The 21046-nt window shown below is 44.0% G+C and overlaps 3 protein-coding genes across 4 annotated transcripts in view; 2 read left to right on the top strand and 1 right to left on the bottom strand.

Moving 5' to 3' along the window:
- CLTC (clathrin heavy chain) overlaps positions 1-11953 on the top strand; it is a 33622-nt gene extending 21669 nt beyond the window's left edge. Inside the window, exons 18-33 of one of the 2 annotated variants that reach the window (XM_061470561.1) lie at positions 199-321; positions 418-563; positions 730-913; positions 1255-1447; positions 1899-2056; positions 2254-2418; positions 2512-2619; positions 2732-2899; positions 3065-3214; positions 3465-3596; positions 3765-3875; positions 4552-4722; positions 5002-5223; positions 6262-6282; positions 9199-9274; positions 10544-11953. In XM_061470561.1, the coding sequence (XP_061326545.1) occupies positions 199-321; positions 418-563; positions 730-913; positions 1255-1447; positions 1899-2056; positions 2254-2418; positions 2512-2619; positions 2732-2899; positions 3065-3214; positions 3465-3596; positions 3765-3875; positions 4552-4722; positions 5002-5223; positions 6262-6282; positions 9199-9274; positions 10544-10668 (2253 nt within the window). In that variant the 3' untranslated portion in view covers positions 10669-11953. The remainder of the gene's footprint in view (positions 1-198; positions 322-417; positions 564-729; positions 914-1254; positions 1448-1898; positions 2057-2253; positions 2419-2511; positions 2620-2731; positions 2900-3064; positions 3215-3464; positions 3597-3764; positions 3876-4551; positions 4723-5001; positions 5224-6261; positions 6283-9198; positions 9275-10543) is intronic. The other variant, XM_061470562.1, reaches the window with a different exon arrangement.
- A 1354-nt stretch (positions 11954-13307) lies between these two features.
- Positions 13308-13893, bottom strand: PTRH2 (peptidyl-tRNA hydrolase 2). Its single transcript, XM_061470560.1, has one exon. It carries the CDS (start codon positions 13857-13859, stop codon positions 13344-13346), a length of 516 nt encoding a protein of 171 aa, XP_061326544.1. The 5' UTR covers positions 13860-13893; the 3' UTR covers positions 13308-13343.
- A 3053-nt stretch (positions 13894-16946) lies between these two features.
- VMP1 (vacuole membrane protein 1) overlaps positions 16947-21046 on the top strand; it is a 64754-nt gene continuing 60654 nt past the window's right edge. Inside the window, exons 1-2 of the mRNA XM_061470559.1 lie at positions 16947-16984; positions 19087-19215. The gene's annotated coding sequence lies outside the window, so the exon portion shown is untranslated. The remainder of the gene's footprint in view (positions 16985-19086; positions 19216-21046) is intronic.

Raw genomic sequence — 21046 nt, 5'->3', positions numbered from 1 at the left:
TATTTAATATCCCTCTGCATCTTAGTAAGAATTGGGAGACTCCCCTGGACATCCTAGGATAGGAGGCTAATCAAAGTGTCAAAGCCTGAGATTTCTAGCATGCGTCTCAGGCTTCTTTAATGTTGCAATACAGTTAGCTCATCAATTGTAGGCTCAATAGCTGTGACTGCCCTCTGAATAAACTTTGCCATTTGCTAGGTGTGCAATGAGAACTCCCTCTTCAAAAGTCTTTCCCGCTACTTAGTTCGTCGTAAGGACCCTGAACTGTGGGCCAGTGTCCTGCTGGAAAGCAACCCTTACAGAAGACCACTGATTGACCAGGTATAACTGACAAACCAATAAAATCCTTTGCTGTCCCAACCTGACTTGCTAGCGTGTCACTTAGCTGATATGTCAATGCCTTGACTCTGCCTACAGGTTGTACAGACTGCACTGTCAGAGACGCAAGACCCTGAGGAAGTCTCTGTTACTGTGAAGGCCTTCATGACTGCAGATCTTCCGAATGAGCTTATTGAACTGCTGGAGAAAATAGTTCTTGATAACTCTGTGTTCAGTGAGCACAGGTGTGTAAAGTCAAAATTAAGTCTTGGGAAACTTGAAATTATACTTGGTAGAGGTACTAAATTGCTGTAATGTGGAACAGCAAAGAAACTGATACCTTCTCCAGAGGGAAGGGTGAATTTCTGTTCATTACTTGACATGTACTAATATTTTTCTTTCTCTGTTTAGGAATCTGCAGAACCTTCTCATTCTTACAGCTATTAAGGCTGATCGCACCCGTGTCATGGAATACATCAATCGCCTGGATAACTATGATGCTCCAGACATAGCCAATATAGCTATTAGCAATGAGCTTTTCGAGGAGGCATTTGCTATCTTCAGGAAGTTTGATGTCAACACATCAGCTGTACAGGTATTGAAAAACATCAGTCTGTAGTATCTCCCTGTGACATGTACATCCTCACACAAGGACTTTGCTGTTAACCTGTGACTTCAGTGCTTAACACCAATTAGCAAAGTGACCGAAGCTGTTCAGTGTTTTCTCTTCTGAAGTAGAACAGATGTTTTGTATTAAACCCACTAGTAAGTGACACTTTAAGCCTACTGTCACTCTTGCTGCATGGGTTGTATAGAGTAGCCCTTGTTTTAAAAGCAGCTGTGAATCCATTGAAGAAGTAACATAAACCACGGCACAGTGTCTTGTAAAAACTGACCTTTATAGATAGTGGCTGATGATGGTAACCCTTTCTTTAGGTATTAATAGAGCATATTGGCAACCTGGATCGTGCGTATGAATTTGCTGAACGCTGCAATGAGCCTGCTGTATGGAGTCAGCTGGCTAAAGCACAGCTTCAGAAGGGGATGGTAAAGGAAGCGATTGATTCATATATTAAAGCAGATGATCCTTCCTCGTACATGGAAGTTGTTCAAGCTGCCAATGCCAGTGGTATGGTTAAATTTTATTTAAAGCCTTGCTTTTGGTGTTGCTCAGCTCTTTTGCATGGCCTGCTCAAACTGCAGTTGTATTAAACCTGTGTCTTGATGCAAGTAGAGGAATCTGGTTCTTCAAAAACTGTCCTAAGTGAGAAGAGGGGAAGATAGCGTATTCCATCTGCAGATAATTGGTGGGCTTATAATTGCCTTCTTTAGCTAGCTGGAGACTTCTGGTAGAGCAGGTGCTACTAAGCAGGTCTTTGCATGAAGTTAAATACCAGGATTTTAGTTAGGCCTATTGTAAGGTGACTATTAATCTAACATAGTATGTGCAGTATGAAGGCTACTCTTGATTGCTGGGGAATAGCTGTAGAAATACTTGGACAAGGTAGAGCTGGTAGTATAGCTTCAGCACACATGTTCTCAATGGCAGGAAGGTAAGTGTTCTGAACTCTGTTTCATAGGAAACTGGGAGGAACTGGTGAAGTATCTCCAGATGGCACGCAAGAAGGCCCGGGAGTCGTATGTGGAAACAGAATTAATCTTTGCTCTTGCTAAAACAAACCGTCTAGCAGAGCTAGAGGAGTTTATCAATGGACCCAACAATGCACATATCCAGCAAGTGAGTGAGACTGAGTTTGTTTTACTGAATCACAGCAGCAGGCTCCTTAGGCCTTGCTAACCACAGGGGTGTTGGGACTTCTCTCTCTCTTGGGTTTTGAAGACGTTTCCATTTTGGTAATGGCTTGAACACTACATGTTTTATGTAAGCATTTGACTGAAAAGCTGCAAGAATAACCTGGTTATGTTCTCCTGTAGGTTGGCGATCGCTGTTACGATGAAAAGATGTATGAAGCAGCTAAGCTGTTGTATAACAATGTGTCCAACTTTGGCCGCTTAGCCTCAACTTTGGTTCACCTAGGTGAATACCAGGCAGCTGTGGATGGTGCTCGGAAAGCAAACAGCACTCGCACATGGAAAGAGGTAAACTTACTGATTGAATAATTTAAGGGATTTCAGAGCTGTAGCCTCTTCAGAAGCTTTGATGATAAGCAATAATATAATTGTCAATTCCAGGTCTGCTTTGCTTGTGTTGACGGAAAAGAGTTCCGCCTGGCCCAGTTGTGTGGACTTCATATTGTAGTGCATGCAGATGAGTTGGAAGAGCTCATTAACTATTACCAGGTAACTAGCCTAACTCCTGTTTTATGGTCATAGTCTAAATTCTTTCATGGTAACTGTTGAAAACTGGAAATGTAGCAAGGTTGGCTCCTAACATGGGACATCTCTGTCTTAGGATCGTGGCTACTTTGAAGAGCTGATAACTATGTTGGAAGCAGCACTTGGACTTGAGCGGGCACACATGGGGATGTTTACAGAGCTAGCAATTCTCTACTCCAAGTTCAAGCCGCAGAAGATGAGGGAGCACTTGGAGCTGTTCTGGTCCAGAGTCAACATCCCCAAGGTGAAAGTCTGAGGCCTTAAATTAAAACACATCTGTTGGGATTGCCTGTACCTTAGCTTTTGCAGTATCTGCTCTTGGGATTATTAATAGTGCTAAAGCCTGAGCACTGATGTGCACTAATGGCAATACATGTTAACTGGAATTTCTGATCTGCCTTTTGCTTAGGTTCTGAGAGCTGCAGAACAAGCCCACCTCTGGGCTGAATTGGTGTTCTTGTATGATAAGTATGAAGAATATGATAATGCCATAATCACAATGATGAATCACCCAACAGATGCTTGGAAAGAAGGCCAGTTCAAAGATATCATCACAAAGGTATTACTCAGCAAGAACTGTACCTCCTTTCACTGTGTTTGCTTCAGTTCTTTTTCCTTCACTAGTAGCCCGTTTAAATTTCAGAGTTCTTGATAGTACTGCACAATTTCAAAGCAAGTAAACTACAGTAACTAAAGAGATTTCTAGAGACAAGAGTGAGTCTTGGATGGGTGGCTGAGTTGTGCTGGAATATCGAAGATTCTCTGCAGTTATGCTTCTGCTCTGAATGTGCATCCTTACTCATCTCTAGGTGGCCAATGTGGAACTGTATTACAAGGCAGTTCAGTTCTATTTGGAATTTAAACCTCTGTTGCTCAATGATCTGCTGATGGTGTTGTCTCCCCGACTTGACCACACTCGTGCTGTCACCTTCTTCACAAAGGTAATTTTCCTACTGTTCAAATCAAAGAAAAAGTTACAGTTGGAAAAATATTTAGCTCTAGTGGCACTTTAGGATACTTGGCTACGTCATTGTCTGTCAGGGAAGATGCTGGGAGACCTCTACAGAAAGTTAATTTTGACTTAAATTTATCTACCTGATTCCTTGAAGGTTAAACAGCTACCACTGGTTAAACCTTACCTGCGCTCTGTTCAAAATCACAACAACAAATCGGTGAATGAGTCCCTGAACAACCTTTTCATTATTGAAGAAGACTACCAGGTAAGTCTCATCTTGAAACTAGTGCCTGGAACAGGTGCCAACTTGCATGCTGCATAGTCTGCATATAACAGAAGCAGTTATTCCTGAACTGCAAAGTTCTACTCAAGCTGGTTTCTGTGTCGGTATTAACCTGATGTTCTGTCTGTAATGTCTGGAAGCACAGGTTTCTCCCTCATTTTCAGTAGATTTTACCTGCTTGCTGAACTTGAGTTCCTTAAGTAAATGTTCTTTGGCACTTCAAACTGAACTAGTGGTGACTAGCCAAGGATTAAGAGGAGAACTGTTAGGAGCTTTCTGAGAGCTTTTTGGGCTCTGGGGATAGACTGGCTGCTCTGAGTGTGATAGACGAGTTCGTATTTAAGGCAAAAAGTGGATGTTAAGGAAAACTCACAGAAAGGGCAGACAGTTGTGATGTCTAGTTCTACTGGTTTTGGTGAACAGCTGTCTGGTACTCAGAGGCTCTGAACCTCAGCAATCAGTACTGGAAAACACGAACTGGAACATCCTAAACTACATGTGTATCAAACACTGGCTTCTCAGAAATCTCTTCAGGTCTGGTGAGAATGCTTTATCCTCCTAGAATCAGGAATACAGAATTAAGTTGTATGGAAAATGCTTGCATTTTTGTGGACGCAGTTGTACATTTGAGGTGTGAATAACTTCTTTCTCTGCTTAGGCTCTTAGGACTTCTATAGATGCTTATGACAACTTTGACAACATTTCTCTTGCTCAACGTTTGGAGAAACATGAGCTAATAGAGTTCCGAAGGATTGCTGCTTATCTCTTCAAAGGAAATAATCGCTGGAAACAGAGTGTAGAGCTCTGTAAGAAAGACAGACTGTATAAGGTAAGGCCACCACAGAGGTCTGGTTTAGCATACTTGGCTTCTTTGGCGGCCTGTGACTTTTTTAGTAAAGCTGCATCTTCTTGGATGCCACTAGGTGGCTTCTAATGTGGCAAATCTTACTTCAGAAGTGCAGTAGATGGGCAGGTTTCTTGGAAACAAGTGGTAGACTGTCTCCTCTCTGTTAATGTCAGTGATAGATTGCAGGCTAGTTAAATAGCACATCAGTATTGATGATTGTACTGTGGTACTTCAGGCTAAACAGGCTCTCTCATGTTGCAGGATGCAATGCAGTATGCTTCAGAGTCCAAAGATACTGAATTGGCAGAAGAGTTGTTGCAGTGGTTCTTGCAGGAGAACAAGAGAGAATGCTTTGGTGCTTGTCTCTTCACTTGCTATGATCTCCTAAGGCCAGATGTTGTCTTGGAAACAGCGTGGAGGCACAACATCATGGACTTTGCCATGCCATACTTCATTCAGGTCATGAAGGAATACTTGACCAAGGTAAGAGTATGTGCTTCTCCAATGCTGAAAGCTTTTAGTCACTGTGGTCTATGCCTTGAGACTGCTTGCTACTAACATTGATTTGGGCTTTGTCAAGTGTCTGTCCATGTCCACCCTTATTTTTCAGTCCATCTGGGGAGAGACTTCGCCCTCTAGGAGGCTGAAACACTTGCAGACTCCACCCTATCTACCAATTACAGAACCTACATCAGTAGTATTTGCCTGACCATGGGCAGTGTCTTAAAGTAGCTCCAGGATTTAGGCTTTTCATATGCTGTGTCAGTCAGGAATCTTAGCTCTAACTAAATTCTAGACTGTATACCAAAAAAAGCTTTATAGCTAAATCTTGAGTTAACTTGGTCTGCTTTGCATTTAACTCTAAAATGTGGCTCTGATGCTTAGTGGCACTAATTACAACTCAGCTTTTGCTTGAAGCAACTTAGTGTGGGGAAAGTACTTGGTAATGCTCTGACAGACTGAACCAGATACCAAGTGTTGCTAGCAATATTTGCCCAGCTGAAGCTTTGGAATACATTCCTTAATGATTAGGACTCCTTCTGTGAAAAGTAAAAGCTTAACTCAGATTAGAGTGCCTATCTAGAAGATTTGCCTGGCTGTTACTGCTGAAGGCAGGACTACTCTGTAATCCTATAGCCAATCTGCTATCCTTAAATGTTGTGTTTTGGGAGAGGGGGGGAGCTATCTAAGCAGTAACATTGCTTGTCAGATATGCCTGATGTACCAAGCTAATACTAGGCTTCCCTTGAGAGTAGGAGTCTTGGGGTAGGATTCTTAGCAGGTCATGAAATACTAATCTTTAAAGGATTAGTATATGACTGTAGTATAGCTAAGGAAATCAATGCAGTAAGATCTAGCAACAAGCAGAGCTGCCTTTCTAAAGCAGATACTTCTGGTGTATCTTTGGTTTTACTCACCTGTACCTTAATAATTTCTTCCCTGACGCTGTTGTTTCTACCTTTTATATGCTAAATATGGAATTTGATTTTTCTAAGCTGCACCTTCTGAATTCCTTTGCAGGTTGATGCAATAAAGGAAAAGGTGAAAGTTGATTCTTGTTTTCCATCTTTAAGTCTGGAGGACTAAGTCTAAGGATTCTGCATGAGTTTTTTTCTTTCCTATGTTTACTACACTGCTGCTACTGCTTTTTCCCCAAACAATATCACTAAAGCATATGCAAATTGTTTAACTCTAAAAGTAGCTAGTGCTGTAGGACAAAAGTAGATTGACTTGCTACTGATGAGCTAATAGAGCCTCAGGAAGGGTATGCAAGTGATCGGTTGGATCACAGTCAACTTGGTATCAAAGGGATACATAAGTGCTGTTATTGGACAATCAATCTGACTGGAAGAACCTCCTACAATAAGAAATCATTAAGTCTTGCACCACTCTCTCTGAACCATAAATTGATAAGGCATTTGCTAGTTCAAGGACTGTGATCCAGTTTCTGATCTCTGATCATTACTAATGCGTGCTGACAGTAGGCAGCGTAGATACTAGCTGCTTCAGAAGAGACTTTTTCACTCTTCCTCACTCAGGTGTCCAGTTCTTCTGGTGCTAGTCTAATCCACATGGTGCTCTAGTTCACGTAGCAACTTAAAACTTCAGCTCTTAGAGAAAGTCTATGGTTCTGTTCCCTGTAGTAAATTTCTTGTAGTTGTGCAAAGGAGACTGCTTTCCAAGCCCCTCAGCTTCACTAAACTTCTCTTGCTACCTCATTAAAAAAAACACACAAAACCAAACAAAACAAAAAGCTTATTGCTCTTGAGGCTTGCCTTCCGCTGTGCAATTTTGCCCTTCCAAAGGACAAATCCCTTAGATTTCTGTCTGTTTCTGTACAAATACCACTCTGATTCTCCTTAGACCAGAGGTCAGCCCTAGTGTTGAGTTTTCCATTAATGTGGTGGAGGAAAGGACGAACAAACTGACCAATAGCTTGAAGATGGACTAAATGCAGACTCCTTTTTGGTGACAAGATGTCTGTAATTACACCACTGGAACTCAAGGCTAACCTGACTAAAATGCGTAGTGTAAGGTCCTTCGGCAGCTAGTAAGTGAGGCAGTAAAAAAGCGTGTGTGTGAAAAAAGGTAATTGAACTGCAGTGTTTGCATAGACTACGCATGTGTAGCAGTCATTGCAATTACATCCCACTATTCCTTAAGCTACAAGGCATTGCTGTGGGCTGCGTGTGGTTTTCTGGGGGGAGCCTGTATGGCAGTCATCTTCAGACCTCACTCTTGCTTCAGTACTTTTGCCTCTTTTTCATGCACACATAACACAATAACATTGAATGCATGTTACTTTTCCTCTGCAGCTTATTGCAGTCCCTGTGGAAAAGCCTTTAAAACACTCTTGCTACAAGTCTGTAGGGTACTGAACCTGGTGATGCTCAAGCAAGTGGTGTAAAAACCATCCTGCAGGCTGGTTTCAAACTTGCGCTTATTGTTGTCAGTATTTGTTTAGCTCTGAGGGGAGGCATCAAAACTGCATTAAATGTCCTGGGCTGGAGACTTTCCAAGTGTGTGTAAGCCAAATGCCTCTGCTTAGTGGCAAACTCTGCACATTTTCCTTGGATTTGCATCTGTAAACTTGTGCTTCTGTGTTGAGTGTGTTGCTATTTGACTTAAACACAGCGCAGTTCTCAGCATGGTGCCTGGAAATGAGTCTTGAAGCACTGGCAAACACTCCTGTGCACTTTGAGAGCAGCAAGCTAGATACTGGTGTGAGGCAACAAAAAGGCTTGTGAAAGCCCAGTCAATGAATGAACTTGTGAAGCTCAGGACTTATGCCACTTCCTGGATGTATGCCTCTAATTGAGGTTACAGATTAACAGGTTTTTGGAACACATGTTGTAACTCACAACTAACCTGAAGAAAGCCATTAGAGCTGCCTGCAAGTATTTGCTAATGTAGCAGTTAAGCTAAGAACTGTTCAACTCATGAATGCTAGCATAGCTGACCCTGTGTAAGTGCAGGAAACCTGTCTTCAAACTCCTTTGTTAAGGAAATTAAGTGAGAGATTAATCTGGTTTGTGAGTTGTCTTACTGTCTTAAAAAGTAATTGGCATGATTGTCTCTGACTTAATTCTAAATCTTACCTCTCAGGTCAAATACCAATTCTTGATTTTATTTTTTTTTTTTGTGGTTTCAGTTTCAGGGCCTGCCTTACACTGTAGTAACGCTGAGTTTCCCTGGATTTGTTTTAGTAGCAAGGAGTATTTCATAAGTTTCTTCTCCTGCCTTTCTTTAGGGGTGGGCTTAACAGCACAATGGCACTTGCTGTGCAGCAGAGGGAAGCTGGCTAGTCTTGTCTTGTCACTGTGAATTAAGCTCAAACAAGTTGAGTATTTGTGGGTTTAGGCTGACTGCCACACAGTTTTAGAGTGGAAAAAAGCAAGTCTTATACACATGCATTCTCTGCATTTGAACTTAAATTGCATGAGTGAATGAGTTTGGAAAGTGAAATCTTGAGGCTCAAGTGACATGTCGGATGCTATTGCAGTCTGCTGTACACAAATACCAACTTCAGATTCCTTTGCCTCAATGTTCAGGGAAACTCCTCCAGGTCTGGGCATTATCTTAGCAATTGTTCCAACGCCAAAGGTCTCCAACTGACATTGGGCTAAAATCTGTGTCCAAAGGCTGTTGGTTTGAAGTAGTTGGAGCCACACTGACTGATGAGCTTACTTGATGTCGCAGTAGCTCAAGTCCTTTCATTTAAGCTTCAACCTGGAGTGAGCTTTCAAAGAAGTTCCACAAATCCCTCAATTAGGGGTTCAGGAAACGGACAATCTTGACTGCACCAGTACCAACATTGCTACTTGAATTGATCTTAACTTATAAATGGTCTCCTTTTCTTGATGGGTGTTAACATACCACTAAGGCTTTTCCACTTCTCTGCCATGAATAAATACCTCTTCTTAGAAGAGTTTTTTTAATTGTTGGTTTCCATTCCAGGTGGATAAACTGGATGCATCAGAGTCTTTGAGAAAGGAAGAGGAGCAAGCTACAGAAACACAACCTATTGTTTATGGTAATGCTTTAATTCATGTGTTGTCAGTAGGGTGCTCTGCTTTAAAAACACCACTCTTCTACTTGCGGCTTTTCCAAGGGTATCCTTGGAAATGGGAATGTTCTTCGTGTGAAATCAAGTCTTGAAGAAATGTGTTCCAAACTACTGGATAAAGTACCACTCTAATCCAATTTTAGCAGGAGCGTATGAGCTGCAGGATTTCAGATTGTCCCACCTTATTAAAGAAATGCTTCCTAAAGGGAGTGCGGAAGCTGTATAATTCCAGACTTCTAGCAAGTGCGTTATTTGAATGTTGCTCAACTTGCTTTGTCTGTCTTGGGTATTTCCTTTGTACTGAGGTTATCCCACTAATTCTAGTAAGAATATGACTTCTATCCAGTAATAAAGGAGCCTTTGCTGTATAGTTGACAGCTCTAGTCTCCACACCGCGAAGCAGTACAAGAAGTGTGGAATATTAGCAATAAAGCCACAGGGTGTGATGTTACAAAACCTAGTTCTGAGTCCTAATGTGACAAGAGCCTTGAGGGCAGGGGGGTTGGAGCTAGATGATCTCGAGGTCCTTTCCAACCCTGACTATTCTATGATTCAATAAGTAATCCAATCAACACTGTCTGTCAAAGCAAAAAATCTTGCAACAGTTGTGTGTGCACTCTTAATGTTCTTAAAATGTTTGGCTGCTGGCTACTGTAAGGGTGAACCAGGCTGGAGCTGTGTCTTGGCCACCCTATAAAAACTGCAAACTGTTGGGCTGTCTTACTGAAGTGTAAGTGTCTGACTATCAGCTGCTTATCAAAGTAGTGAATGCGGTTTATGAGAATGTTCTGGAAGGTGCCTCTGCTTCAGTGCTGCAGGGGTCAAGCCTTTGCATCAGGCTCACTCTAGCATAGGGCTCTGGCCCTCAGCAAGGCAGAGTTACTAATGCAATTGGAGCAGGAAGTGCTGTTTTAAGAGCCAGACTGACTCTGGGACTGGGTGAACTTGCTGCTTAAGGAGCAGGAAGCTGTTCCTTTCTCTCTCAGCATCAGATGTCTAAGAACTTAAACTTCTTACCCCAGAATTCAAGAATCTGGGTCCCGGTACTTCACAGTGTAGTATTTGTAACCATAGAATCTGTCATCCTGAGGTTTTGTGGGGAAATGGCCATTCTGGCTTCTGAAGACCCCAAACCAGGTCAATAGGGACTTACTGTTAAGCATACAAGGTTGCAGGCATTCTGCTGGCTGATCTCTCGGTACCAAGGAATAAAGATGAATCCATTCTGTCTTCCAGGTCAGCCCCAGCTAATGTTGACAGCAGGACCCAGTGTCGCAGTTCCTCCACAAGCACCTTTTGGCTATGGCTACACCGCACCCCCATATGGGCAACCGCAGCCTGGCTTTGGGTACAGCATGTGAGATGCAGCACAAGTCAGTTTGGAGCTAGTGTATTTTCTTACTGAAACTTCCACCGTCCCTCCCCGCTTTAACTCATAACAGGGAAAAGCAAGAGTTCTGCCTCGTGTTCTTGTAACCTTTACTTCATGAAGGACTGTTTTTTCTAGCGCAAACTATTTGAATCACTTACGTTAAATCTTTTTTCACATTCCATGTCATTTAGACTTTAAAAGGGGAATAGTTTAAACGACTTTGTTCAAGTGGGCTTTTGCAGGACTGCTTATTACCATTAAGTCTATTGTGAAGATTCTGATTTGCACTCTATAGTGTTACACTCTAATATTGAATCTTAAGTTCATTGTATGTGAGCAGCTTACAGTATGTACTGTCTATTCTAAACAGCATTTAAGTATCACTGTATATTCGGAGAAAGCTAAAGTGAAGATTGTATTTGACCTTGCAAGACCGCTGACAAGAGACAACACTAATCAGCATATCCTGCCTTGGTTGGATTGCATAGCTCAAAAAAGAATTTAAAATGCGTACAGACAACCTTGCCTGACTTAAAATGAGTACAAGTTGGTTGAAGTTTTTTTTTTCTTAACCTATGCAGGTTTTTCCAGTTATGCATATAGAAAATGCTAGTGTCTTTTTGCTCACTCCATATGTAACAGATGACCTTATGTTGTGCTGTATCCTGTGCTTTTGTGGGACATTCCATTCAGGAACAGAGCACCATGATTCCAATCTGTGTATTTACTAACCCTGCCCTGAGGTTTGTGTATGTTGGATATTGTGGTGTTTTAGATCACTGTTTTGAGTGTACAGAAGAGAGAATTCAAGCATATTGCTGTTCAGTTTTGTTTGTGCAATTTGAAATTACTCAGTTTAAAAAATAAATTACTGGACTGTGGACATGCTGCATAGTGGTAGCTTCACTTTACTGTTTTCAAACAGGACCTTCAAACTCAAGCCAAGTATTACAGTGCTAGTACAGGACGTGCAAGCGCATACATTCAAAGGTATGAGGGGCCATTAGAAGAGCAGCAATGGAGACCGGTAGTGGTGTCTTGCACTGAGGGGGTGATACAAGAAAATATGTAATGCTTTTTCTATAGAAAGATTATGCCAGAGAGAAGAAAATAGCACTTTTCAATAGTTGGCTGCATTGTGGCCAACTACAGCATATTTGACCAGGTGATAGATTAGGACTGTAGTAGGGTATGTCAGTTAAATTGAGATCATGTTCTAGGTATGTAAGTTGCCTTAAACATATTTAGCTTCAAATAAAATTGACTTAAATGTTTCTCTATGAATACTGTCATATTTGAGTGTAATGAGCCCTATTTGTGGTAGCTGTAGGCACTTCTGTCTCTTAACCAGGAGCCATCCTATTCTCAGTGTCAGGTTCCAGCTCTGTAGCTGCATCTCCTTCCTGCTTCCTCCTGTGAAACCTGAACTGAGGTTTTGGGGTCCTGTCAGTGCAGCAGCAGTGTCATGATGGGTGTTGGCACCTGGAGGCAACTCGCCTGCCACAGGCTCTAAGTGTGTGTAGGCTTTTGTTCAGTCTGGAGCAGAAATCTACAGTCAGTAGTCTCAGTCTTTGAGAAGTATTATGCCTAAATAAGAGGTGCAGTACAAAAACCTGTTCTGTTTGTTACACTTGCTTATGCTTGCATTTCAGCTCCCTGAGTTTGTGAATTTGACTGATGGAGGCAAATCCTTCTATTTTCTTCTACAACCTATTTCACAGGTACTCAACTGTGAGACATGGCTAAAAGGCTGTAAAAGTGCAGAATTCTCACAAAATAGCTTTGTTCAAAAACAGTCTCAAAGTCCCCCTACTTACAAGTGCAGGGAACCTGCCTTTTACGGTGTTTAAGCTACAGTGGAGCTGCAGAGTGGATTTGCAGAGCCATGATCAGTGTGCTCTGAATTCTGCCCAACACCTGCTGTGATGGCGTGCTTCCTTATACCCAGGAGAACCTGTTAATCCCAAGTAAAACATGATTTAATTTAGTCCCTGCAGGACAAGCTGTTTATATGAGCTTATTCAGCCTAGAACTTGGCTTAACTGCTTGCAGATTACTGCAAGTGCAGCAGCTGCATGGACACATCCAGAAAGGAGCAAGGCTTACAGCTGTTCCGCAGACCTGATTACAGCCTGTTAAGGCCTCAGTTGCAAAGCCAGTTTAACTTGGCTACAAGCTATTGCATCAGTTACTCAATGAGTAAGGAAGGTGGCTACATACCCCCAGTTGTACGGGTCAATTTTAACTGCTTACAGCAGCTCATCTTTTCCAAATTAAAGAATTTCTCTTTAAAAATACCTTCTGTTAAGGTAGAGAGGAGAAACCTGACATTTTTGCATATGGGACAAATTAATTTAAACTTCACAAAGGCTTTTCTTCAGCCATTAACCCAGAATAAAATCTTCAGTTGCACGAATCTTCAATATACCGAGTTCCTTCTTATAGGTATCAAAAATGTTGCTGGCTTTACTTCCTTCAACCCCACTGAGCCCAGCATCTTTTTACCCACCTTAAAATGAGGAAAAGAAAAGCTGGAGAAACAAACGTGGAATCTCTTACAAAACCTGGTTATTTTATTTATAATGAGAGAACATATGAGCAAAAATCCATAAACCTGGATTTTAGCTCTACATACCAATGTGTTGAGACTTCTTTGGTCCCCAGTTAAAAGAGTTTTAGATGACCAGAAACTTTATCTACCACATCAGCTGGTCCCGGTCCAATCCCAAGGACAGTCTGGGAGCCTGGAGCTATCTGAGTACGACCTGCATCTTGGATTAAGCTCACAGTCAGTCCAAGGTGTTTTGCATCAGCCAGGAGCTGGATCAGTGTCTCCTCATCTGGAGCTCTGAGGACCACTTTCGGTTGTCCACAGTATTCCCACTGCTTCAGGAGCTCAGGGTTTCTTCTTTGCACTTGCTTGTAGGCAGACACAGCGGCATGGGAACACTGTGCTGCTACTTTACCCTTCCCCATCTTCAGATCGTTGCGGACGATCAGCACCATCTTGAACTCCCCGGACTCTCCCATGGCTTCACTGCCCAGGCTGCTGCTGGCGGCTGCGCTGCCTCCCACCAAGGGCTGCCGGAGGAACCTCCCCCGAATGCCCCATCCCAGGCACACACCGCAGGCAACTCCTGCAATGACACTGAGGAGGCCGGGCTGGGAGAGGCTATCCATGACGGGACCCGGAGACTGGCTGTGAAAAGAAGGGGAGAACAGAATTTACTCGGGGGTTTGCCAGCGGGTGAGCGCGCACCCGGGTGCGTGGAGACAAACGGTGCTCGTTACACACGCGTTGGGGAAGCAGTTCAGAGATGCCTTCCCGGGTACGTGGCCACAGCCGCTCCCAGCGACAGCTCTAACTCCACAGCACCCTGACGGTGCGCGAACAACGTCTCGGGAAGCAGAGCAAAGAAACAAACCCGCGAATCATGCGAAATTCACGCTTAAAAACGCTGGGAGAAGCGGTAAAGCGCCGAGGGTTTAAGGCAGAGCCCACGTTCACCTCAGGGCCCCTGCCCGGGGTGCGGAGCGGAGCCGCATCCAGCTCGGCCCCACCGAGGGCTGCGGCGGCAACGGCCGCGCACCGGAAGCGACCGCACCGGGGCCGCTGGAGCCTGCGGCAGGAGGGGGCGGAGGCGAGGCCGCGCCAGGCCCCGGGCCTGCTCCCAGCGCTCACCTGCCCCGCGCACACCGGGCACACCGCGCCGCCGCCGCCCGCGGATGACGCTACCGAAGGCGGCCGGGAGCGGGAGGGCGTGAGACGCGCCGGAAGTGACGAACAGGGGGTTAGGCGGGAAGGGGCGGGCTTGTCCCCGCCCACACTTCCTCGTTGGCCCGGGCCCAGCGGGAGCCGCCGGCTCGGAGCGTGGTGAGTGCGGTGGGGCCGGGCCGGGGCTGCCACAGCGGCGGGGGCCCCTCGGCAGCACCCGTGGCGCTTCCCTCGTCCCGCCCCTTCAGCTCCAGCAGCGGGGCCGCTCCCCTCACGGCCACCCGGGCCCGGGGTCGCGCTCTCTTCCCCCCTCACCTCTGTCTCCGCGGTGACAGCGCGCTCTGGGCTGGGCCGTGGCGGCGGCGGCGGCGGCCGCGGGCCGGGAGTCCCGGTCCCGGAGGGGTGGCGGCGGCGTCCCGGGGCACCGTGACCCGGAGGGGTGGCGAGAGAGGCCCAGGCAGGAGAGCTGGCGGGAGCCGCGGGTGAGGCAGCCGGGAGGTGGCCGCTGGCTGAGCGCTGGGGCGGGGGGAAGCCGCCTCAGGCCCTTGAAGTGCGGGAGGAAGCTCGTCGCTGCTGCCGTTCAGGGCGATAGCTCCGCTGCTGCTGCTAATTCATCCCCTGTCCCGCCGGAGACCTGCTGTGCTCGGGGCGTTTCACCTGAGGCTGGACAAAACCCGGTGACTGCACGGTGAAATCGCCCTGCTGTGGCCCAGGGGACGGTGCCTGATGACACAGTGAGAAACTCATCCTTCTGGCTGCGGAGTCAGGCGCTGATGGTCTTTGTGTGCTTCTCCAGTAGAAATGTGTTGTGTTTCCCTCTGAGCCGATGGTTGCATCTTCTGCATCGTGTTCCTATAGACTGCTGCTGCCTTCTGCAGATTTAGGCCCAAATCCATGTAGACTCTCGATGTCTTATTCCTGTTGACCAAAGTTAAGGACCTGGATGTGTTTGTCTGGTTCCTAATTCTCTGGCCAATGTCATCTGGTGTTTGCAGAAGATAATATAGCACTGACATTCCCATTTTGTTCTAGTTTTGACCCTTAGATGTTTGGCAAGTCATTTAGGTGACCTGAGGGAAGGGCTAGCAAGTTTGTTTGATGGTGGCTCTTTATTTACAAAGTGCTGTGAATCCAGGTTATCTGCTTTGACCTGCACATGCAGCACTTCCTCAGGGTTCTCTCCTGTCCTTGTGTTCTCTGGCATGTGCTTGCCAACAGGTGGGTGTCCTGGTTTAGTCAATGTTAGTGATATGGGTTGAGCACTCTGACGTGGAGGAATACTACTCATTTATGCCTTGAAGCATATGTGTTCTGTTTGAGCAGTGGCTTTTGGTGCAGTTTTACTGCTAGGACTTACGCTCTCCTGAAGTGGTTTCACCCTGGTTCCTGCCAGATAGGTTGACTGGGGGTTCTCATGTTTTATACCATTTTACCTTGTGATGGCATAGGCAAGCTCTTCTTAGTGCATTAACTTGGCCTATCAAAATGGCCTTCAGTATGTCTGTCCCCTTTCTTTCAATCCATTATTTCTGCAGCATGGGTGGACTTGTCTTTATTCCTTATTGGGCATAAGTGACAGCTGTAGTGATGGCTTCATCCCCTGTTTTCAGATGAGAGGTTAGAAAAACAGGTTTCCAGACAGTCAATGGGAGGTGAGCACTACTTACTAATTTGGGGTAAGCTTCTTGTCCTACTTAACAGCCGAAATCCATGGTACTTGTAGTTTCTATGGGAAAGGGTAGGAGGAGACTCAGTAACTTTTAAGTGGGTAGTGGTAATGAGGAAGGTGAGTATACTGGAAGCAAGCCTCTTAGCTGGAATGTCTGTACTGTTCCCACCCTGAAACATTTATCCTGTGCTTGTCTTTAAACATCTTTTGAATGTCAGAAGTATTTAGAATCATAGAACAGTCAGGGTTGGAAAGGACCTTAAGATCATCCAGTTCCAACCTCCCTGCTGTGGGCAGGGACACCTCACACTAAACCATGTCACCCAAGACTGTCCAACCTGGCCTTGAACACTGCCAGGGATGGAGCATTCACAACTTCCCTGGGCAACCCATTCCAGTGCCTCACCACCGTTACAGTAAAGAATTTCTTCCTTATATCCAATCTAAACTTCCCCTGTTTAAGTTTTAACCCGTTACCCCTTGTCCTGTCACTCAGTCCCTAATGAAGAGTCTGTCCCCAGCATCGTTATAAGCCCCCTTCAGATACTGGGTGGCTGCTATGAGGTCTGACTACATCTTGTGAATAGCTCTCCTTAGACTGTTCTGTGTAAATAGTGCATATTTTGAGATCTTATTTCTTAATAAGTCTTGGTTTTAAAACAGAAAACTTACTGATGTATAGTAAGAGTAGGCCAGTTTTTCTGGTATAATGGTGATGGGAAATGTACTACTACCTGCAGAGTAGAACTTTAACTTCTGGTACTTGTGGAGAAGTGTGAACTGGATGGACTTTGCTATTCCATAAGAGCAAAGGGCACAGCCTTGAAGCTGTTCCAACACTGAACTTTTTCTATTCCTGTGGCAGGTTGCAGCTGTAGTCATGGGGCAGGACCTTGCTGGTTTTGAGGCTGCACTGTCCACGTGGACCCAGGAAACAGGAATATGTTGTTTTGAGGCAGGCACTTGTTCAGTCTATTTCAGACTTCTTAGAAGAATTGTCTTCTCTCCTACAAGGCTCAGAATTAGCCTCAGCATGTATGTGGTGAATTTGAATCTGTATTCACATTTGAATGGTCAAGGCAGCCATAGTGTAACCTGAATTGGTTACAGTTAGAGACTGGTACCATCTATGAAAAGCACAAGTCATTGTCTCAGGAGCATGTTTCAGCTACAGTTTTCTGTGGGGCTTGGCAGTGACTTCTGTTCATTCCCTTTCATCTGTGCTGTACTTCCTCTTTCAGAAGAAGCACTCTGGATAGAACAGCTGGGTAGGTTCAGACATCTTTTTGTGGGGACCCTGTCTCCCAGCACTTACAAGATAGTATAAAAGGCAGAGTTCTTGCCAAATCTACACTGTGCACAAGCTGCTGGAGGAGCCAGGTGGTGATGCTTAAGGCTGGGTTTATACTCTTACGTTTCTAACTCTTCATTCTTTCCCAGCCAAATTTTTGCAAGGCTTTTTTGTGCAGGGTGTGTTGTCCTGTCACAATAATTGTGACCTTTATTTCCTCTGTGCCTTTTGGAAGCTTAGGGGGGCTGATAGCAGTGTTTGACTGCCACCTGAATGTAGAATGTTGTCTAAGTGCTGTGAGACAAACATCTTGGCAGGTAGTATGAGCATGGATTTGTGTATAGCCCTTTGGAACTAAGGATGTGAAAGGTACTTGTCCAGTCACCTGAATATTAAGCTATGGTCTTTTTTTTGTAGTGCTCTGTGGTTTCTCTCTCCAAAACCTTTCTCTCTGCTCATATCAGACTTTTCAAATCATCAGTTTTGGTGGAAGGGCTGCTTGGGCATACATGTCATGCCCTCCCCAAGAGGTACCTTATCATAGCACTGATCAGTGCTGTGGTAGTTCTTGTCCCTGACTCCCTGTTTGAGAGAGGGCTTGAAGTACAGTGTACTATAATGCTGTCATTCAAAATCTAGATATGGTGAAGCTGGGCGCTTGGGAAAGTGAAGTTAGCATGGCAGCACAGCAGTGATTCTGAGGAGGTGTCCTGTGGTGGTCATGGGTCACCCCCTCAGCAATGTATTTCACCCTTGCTGCTAACCTTGGAGTGCTTTTCTCAGGAGCTAGTTGAGCAGCAGTGGAGCAGTCTTTTTCTGTCAGCTGCAGTCTGCACCCTAGGCTTGCTGCTTCTTGCCAATGTAAAGAGCACGGGACTGATCTGCGAGCTGGTTATAGCATGGGATGCTACCCTGATAATATTCACGTTCCCGCTTATTGCCATTTCCTTTTATTTTATTTATTTATTTATTTTTAAAGTTTCAGCAAGAGATCACTGCAGAGACCCAAACAAAATGAATTTTATCTTTCCTACCATCTTCTGTGCCTCTTCATCTATAATACTGTGTGATGACTCTACTGTATTATTATAGCACCCAGTTCTACTGCTGCGCTCTACATAGGCAACCATCAATATTCATGATTCACCTGAGAAAGTCCACCAGAGAGAGCAGCTTAATAACCAGTGGCCGTAAACAGGAGGGGCAGAACTCTTAGTAACCTCAAAAGAAAATGCGTGGCACCCCTGAAACATGTGTTGTAACAATATTAAATCATTCTTTCCTGAAACATCTCCCAAAGTCTTTTTTGAAAACTGGAAATTTTAGCTTCAAATTGTCAGATAACTTTTCTGAACTGGTATTTGGCTAAGAATTGGAAAATAGGTCTGGTGTAGACAGGCATAACCCACAAAATGGAAACTTGTCGTCTTTAACTGAATTACTTTTCCTTTGAGGGATTAAACTCTTTTAGTTAGAAAAATATTTTTAGTATGGGAATAAATGCACTGATATCAAAGTCACCCATTATAGTGAACTCTGTGGAGGTTTGAATGTCTTTCTGATGTGTCCTAATTTATTTTAATTGAATGCCTCCCATGAGTGTTAAGGACTGGAAAAAATCAAGCAGTTATATTTTGTATTTCCTGTCATTTTTAGGGAAGTTATTAACCTCCAAGTTAGGGACTGTGCCAGTTTTATATCACATGATGAACAGTGTTATCTTACTCTGTAGGGACAGAAGGTTTGGAGAAGCGGTCGCTTTGGTCTTGAATGTCTACAGAGCTGAGGACGTAGTTGTCTGTTCTACTGGCTTCAGATATAGAAGTAGTGAAGAGTGACATAGTTGTACGGAGCTGAAAGGGTATGTAATGTTTCACAAGACTGATCTCATCCTTTACCTGAATGTATTCCTGTGCCAGGCAGTCTTTGACTTTTGAAGGGAAGTGTTCTCCAAAGTCTTACTTTGCCAAGAAACTGCTAACTTAGTCCCTTTGAAAATTGTTGCCTGAGCAGAGCATTTGATGACTGAAACCAAACTGTATTACAGATGTGTATCGCTGTCTAGTTTAGTGCAATTACTATCCACCTGAGAAGGTCTGTTTTTTTTTATTCTTTTGTTCTCTTTATTGTAATTGAAGAACACAGAATTGATTCTATGAAGAACAGTGATGTAGATAAGGAAGAAGGGAATGATTATCAGAAAGGCTGGGGAGAAAGAAGCAGCAAGATACCAGCAGGATTGGAGCATTTGGCTTAAAATGCAAGAAATGACAAAATGGTGTGTTGCTAAGGTGGCTGGGAGAAAACATCAGCAAAATGGTCTGAGTATAAATCCGATTCTAGCAGCTGTGTGACAAGTAACTTTGATGGACATGAGAGTCAGAGTCCTAGGGTCTCTAAGTGAGAAGTGGTAAGCGATTCAAACAGTGCTTGGGAAAACATTGAGATCATTAAAATAGTTTAATTTTAATTGTTCCAGCACACTGGAAAGGAGTCTCGAAAAAATCCTTAGTATAGAACATGAGTCCATGTTTGGCACCTATGGGTGAGAGCACAGGCACCCAGCTGCCTTCTCTTAAGCTTTTACATAAGTGCACCCAACGTTTGGGTGCTCCAGCAGGCTCCCCAGAGCTTCAGCAAAGAAGAAGCTTTTGTCCTTTTCTCTGATTACAGAGTGTAGAGCTTGCGGTGCCTAATTTTGGTACATTCTCATGCTCTAATGGCTTGTTTTGCTTTGTCTCATTTATGCTGTGAAGTGCCAGTCACAGTTGCCATAAGCCTTTTTTGTTAACCAACTTACATTTTTGACTAGTGATAATTGTCTTTTTATACTTAACGTTATGGTTTGCGCTAAAGCTGAATAGTGCATTGTGGGCTGTTTGTTCAGCCCTACAAAGAAGTTCTTGTGTGAGCACAGATCTAACAAATGATCTGAGCAACCCTCAAGCAAAAACTGCTCTAAGTTGTTGTTTGGTTTGTTTTTTTTTTTTCTCTTTTAAATAGTTTGGGTTTATGTTTATTAAACATTTATATTATACTACTCCATGTATTAAGCAAATTTATATTTAGATATGGGCTCTGTATTTTTCAGCATTCATAAGAAGTGAAGTTCTGTTTAGCAACTAGAATTTAATTTCCTGTGGTGAGCTATCATGGGTTTGGTATAGACTTGAGAATGTGGACTCAGTTAATGAATGATAACTCCATTTTGGGTCAGACTCCCACTCCCATTAATCTCTATCAGAAGACATTAGTGATTCAAATAGGCACCAAACAGAACAGCAGATCGAGAGCCGAGCTTTCTGGATGTGCATCCTCCAGTGCCCTATTCTAAGATGCTTTAAAAATAATCAGACTTCGATAAACCAAGGAGTTTTCTCTGAAACCAGTAAAATTTGGTTTCTTAATTGCAGCCCATTTAGACTTGTCATGTGATACGTATCAGATAGCCTAGTCATCTTTATATCTAAGTACAAGTTTTTAGAGCTTTTCTGCAGAATGGTTGAACTTTAAGACCTCCTTGACAGCTGTTCACTACACAAGTGTGCAAAGGGATTATGTGTCTGCTTTGCTGTCACTGTTGACTTGTGTACTTGAGGTGGAGTTATGCAAAACTAATCCCAGAATAATGCCTTTCTAAGCAGGCAGGGTAAAACTGGCTCTATTAGTTCAGCTTGTGAGAGCTGTAATAT

Source organism: Pezoporus flaviventris, unplaced genomic scaffold, assembly GCF_033815535.1.
Source record: "Pezoporus flaviventris isolate CSIRO_AGI_PZ_B2104156 unplaced genomic scaffold, CSIRO_AGI_Pfla_v1 ptg000063l, whole genome shotgun sequence".
Classification (NCBI taxonomy): Eukaryota; Metazoa; Chordata; class Aves; order Psittaciformes; family Psittacidae; genus Pezoporus; species Pezoporus flaviventris.
Note: the sequence above shows the minus strand (reverse complement) of the source record. Positions and strands in the feature narration are given on the sequence as shown.